The sequence below is a fragment of the Aulonocara sp. 'chitande type north' Nkhata Bay genome, linkage group LG6 (assembly GCF_057382095.1).
Source record: "Aulonocara sp. 'chitande type north' Nkhata Bay isolate Kocher_YH1m ecotype deep benthic linkage group LG6, A_spYH_male_GT1.1, whole genome shotgun sequence".
NCBI classification, from domain to species: Eukaryota; Metazoa; Chordata; class Actinopteri; order Cichliformes; family Cichlidae; genus Aulonocara; species Aulonocara sp. 'chitande type north' Nkhata Bay.
This window is the reverse complement of record NC_141349.1, coordinates 13,829-17,496: the sequence shown is the minus strand read 5'-3', so window position 1 is coordinate 17,496 and position 3,668 is coordinate 13,829. Positions and strand designations below refer to the sequence as shown.

Here is a 3,668-nt window from a genome sequence, read left to right as displayed (position 1 = left end):
TCACAACTCCCTCTGTGCAGGCGGGGTCAGGACCCTCCTCACCTAGGGTGAGGAGGGTTGGTGCTGTGGCCAGTCAGGTATGAAGTGCTGAGAGTGGATCTTTGGTCCTCTGTGCAGCTCTGTCCACTCTCAGCTGCCCTGCAAAGTAATAACACAAGAAAGACGTCATTTTAACACAAAACAGCATTTTCATTGTTGGTAGCTGCAGTATGTTGTTAAAAAGCAATTTTAAACCCAACGTATACACATGAAAAATATAAATAAAGCTAAACCTACAGTGCTGCTGACATAGGATGATGATTTATACCAACTATTGGAAGAATTTTGTCTTCAATACAGTTTGTTGTCAATGTGAGGTGATAACTTACATAGTTGGAACACAGCACCACTCTCCCGTTTTTCACTTGGTCATCCATCCCGTTTTTCACTTGGTCATCCATCCTTCTCATCGGGTTGGTCGGGGTAAGGCTGTCTTCTGGGTGGGGTGTTTGCTCCATCTTGGATGTTGAGTGTCTGAAGTGTTGAATTCTTAGCCACAGGCTATATCTTATGTAAAAACAAGAGACTACAGTCAGTTCACTGCATCATTTTTAAACCTTTTCTACTTATTTGTGTTGAGATTAAGTACAGACTTACCTTTGTCCTGCATGGTGAATTAGGGCTTGGGAAAAACATATATTATTCAAGAAAAAAACAATACATTTCACATGTGCAAGTCAGATGTTCTTATATCTGTAAAAACACAAAGGCAAAGTTTAAAAACACATTCTAACATAAACTAATCAGAGTCACTGTCATCAAGGGAAAGGTTAAAAAGCCTCTCCCAGAAACATCTGACTCCAAAACTACCTGAGGATGTTGAAGGGGCATCAAACTGGTCACTCACCTTGCACCTCTTTGCACTTACCTCTTCGGTGCAGATGTCTTCTCTGCTTCTCTTTTCTGAGGAAGGAGCAGCAGAGGGAGCAGAAGAGGAAGGAGCAGCAGAGGGAGCAGCTGAGGGAGGAGCAGCTGAGGAAGAAGCAGCAGAGGGAGCAGAAGAGGAAGGAGCAGCAGAGGGAGCAGAAGAGGAAGAAGCAGCAGAGGGAGCAGCAGAGAGAGCAGCAGAGAGAGCAGCTGAGGAAGAAGCAGCAGAGGGAGCAGCAGAGGGAGCAGCAGAGGGAGCAGCTGAGGGAGGAGCAGCTGGCGGATCACCAACTGGGGCAACAACTCGAGGGAAGAGTGGGGCATTGGCCTGGCCGAAAGGCGGCATGGCGATGGGGGCAGCACCTGGAGCAATAGGACGTTGCCAATCGTGCCAAAACGGCTCTGGAGGGTGCTCCCGGATGAGAGGGGAATCATCTCTCTCATCCATGGTGTCATACCCAGAGTCATCGCTAAGCCAATCCCCCCACTCTTCTGAGTCGTTCCAGTCAGATGAACTGTCAGTCTGTTCACTCACCTCTTCATCATCTACAGGTAAGTAGGGGCGGTACTCACCATACTCACCTTGCTGTTCACCGACATCTGCATCTGATGCTTCATGAGAAGAAGGTGAGGGTGAGAGAGGGATAAAATACTCACCATACTCACCTTCGCTGATACGCTGGGTATCAGTGTCCTGAGCTTCTGCAGGGCGTTCAACCACATAGTCAAGACGCCCTGTGAGGAAACAATTTTAAAATAACATTAGGAATGTAATATATATATATACACAAAGCTATATATATATATACATAAGCTATAATATATATATATATATATATATATATATATATATATATATATATATATATATATATATATACACATAGCTATATATATATATACATAAGCTATAATATATACATATATAAGCTATAATATATACACACATATATATATATATATATATATATATATATATATATATATATATATATATATATATATATATATATATATATATATATATATATATATATATATTTATTTATTTATTTATTTTTTAAAATAAAAACACAACCTCCTTGGCAAGAGTAAGAATTGCACACACAAAGCTCTGCAGGTATGTCTGAAAATGATGGTCAAGTCAAAAACAAACAAACAGAAACTCTTAACCCAGAATCCACATTTTTAGAAATGTGCACAAGGACTGTATCTGCCATAAGGACAGGTACATCTAATCTGTGGTAAACATGCTATCCCTGTGTAAATATCCCTGTGTACAATATCTCTCTCTGCTATCTAATAAGGTTAAAAGCATTACCGTAACAGAAGATAGGTCTTAATGCCATTATTACTACTGTTTTCATATTCTTTTGATATTATTTTATTTGCATTTTTTTATCTTTGTGTTTTGCAGCAGAGAAAAAATATAGTTTATGTCAATAAAGCCTTTGATCCGGAGAAGAAAAGGATGTCAGGAGGGGACCTGGATCTGTGTGTTTACGCCTGCGTGTTCTGACCCCGCCATGACATCTTGAAGATGCCGTTACCACAGAAACTGATTTTTGGGCATTTTACAAATTTTAGTCCATTAAGCTATTTTTAACCATTTCATTTTAAAGAAAAGTGTCAAATTTGAAGCCTTCAAGTCAAAGTAACACCTTTTTTCATATTCATACATCAGTCGTTAATAATTTCTACACCTCTCCCGGAAAATTTAAAACATACAAACAATTTACGGGAAACAATCTTGAATACACATATTTGATCACGTTAAAACTTGATATTCACACTGGAACTTGTTAAATTATTACAGTAATTTACATTTAAAGAAATTTTCAAACGTACCTGCAGCGAAGTCCAGGTGACAGTCGGGGAGTCCGGGTCCACGGCGAGCCATCTTCAAACTTGAAAAACAAAAACAAGTACAAACGATCGACAGATGAAGTACTTGTTATGCGTTCAAGTTATATCCGCTTCCAGTAAAATGTTTTGCAAAACTTAGCTTTCCACAGGCTGAGGTTGGAGCAGGTCGAAACAAGTCCACGAGCAAGTGTAAACAGACGTTTGGAACCTTGTGAAGCATTTATATACCCTCAGCGGCCATGGTTACGGTTGTCAACGTGTACACGTGCACGTGATAGAACTATCCGGTTGTTCAGTCTGACCTCACTAGCCGTGTCTGGGTCTAAACTCCGCTGCAGGTCCATATATCAAACGATCACTATGGCATTACTGAGAGTTGAAAAACTGTCTAAAGTCTTTCATTTTTAATAAAATGATCAGCGTTCTGCTCTACCAGGTGTAACAATTGAGTTTAACATCCAGGCATCCATGAAAACGGAATTTATGACATTTAACAGAGTTAGAAGTTAGCAGGGCGTTAGCTCGCTAGCTTCTATCTAAATACAATATAGCATGTCCTGACTGCAGGGTTTTGGAAACAAATTCAAACGTACAGCTCTGCTATCACTTCCAGCATAAATGAAGACAGAAAACTAAACAGCAGTGACGTTTGTAGGGTTACTGAAGTTTGGCTAGCTGGTATATAATGATGTGCTACGTGACCGCTAGCGACACAGCTATGTTAGCATAATATAAACAAGCTAACTTTTTTCCACTCCATAAACGTTAATGTGAGTGTTCTCGGTGATCAGGAACAAATGTAATCGCATGGCAGGATGCTGAGATAATCCATCCACAATACGAGGTTAGTCATTCATATACTGCTGCATGGGCTGGGCTGTAGTTACATACTAAGG

General features: G+C 40.0%; 1 protein-coding gene across 1 annotated transcript; it reads right to left on the bottom strand.

Moving 5' to 3' along the window:
* Nucleotides 1–458: 458 nt before the first annotated feature.
* On the bottom strand, nucleotides 459–2,806 carry LOC147326906 (uncharacterized). The gene is made up of 2 exons (XM_086297443.1): nucleotides 2,755–2,806; nucleotides 459–1,641 (listed from the first exon to the last, which is right to left on the bottom strand). Exons 1-2 carry the CDS (start codon nucleotides 2,804–2,806, stop codon nucleotides 779–781), a joined length of 915 nt encoding a protein of 304 aa, XP_086153569.1. The 3' UTR covers nucleotides 459–778.
* Between the last annotated feature and the right edge of the window lie 862 nt (nucleotides 2,807–3,668).

Bases quoted from the DNA above. Each gene is read 5' to 3' on its own strand.
- LOC147326906 (XM_086297443.1), bottom strand. From the start codon at position 2,806: ATGGCTCGCCGTGGACCCGGACTCCCCGACTGTCACCTGGACTTCGCT. The intron at 1,642-2,754 runs GTACGTTTGAAA...GTTTCCTCACAG, and splicing joins TCACCTGGACTTCGCTGCAG to GGCGTCTTGACTATGTGGTT.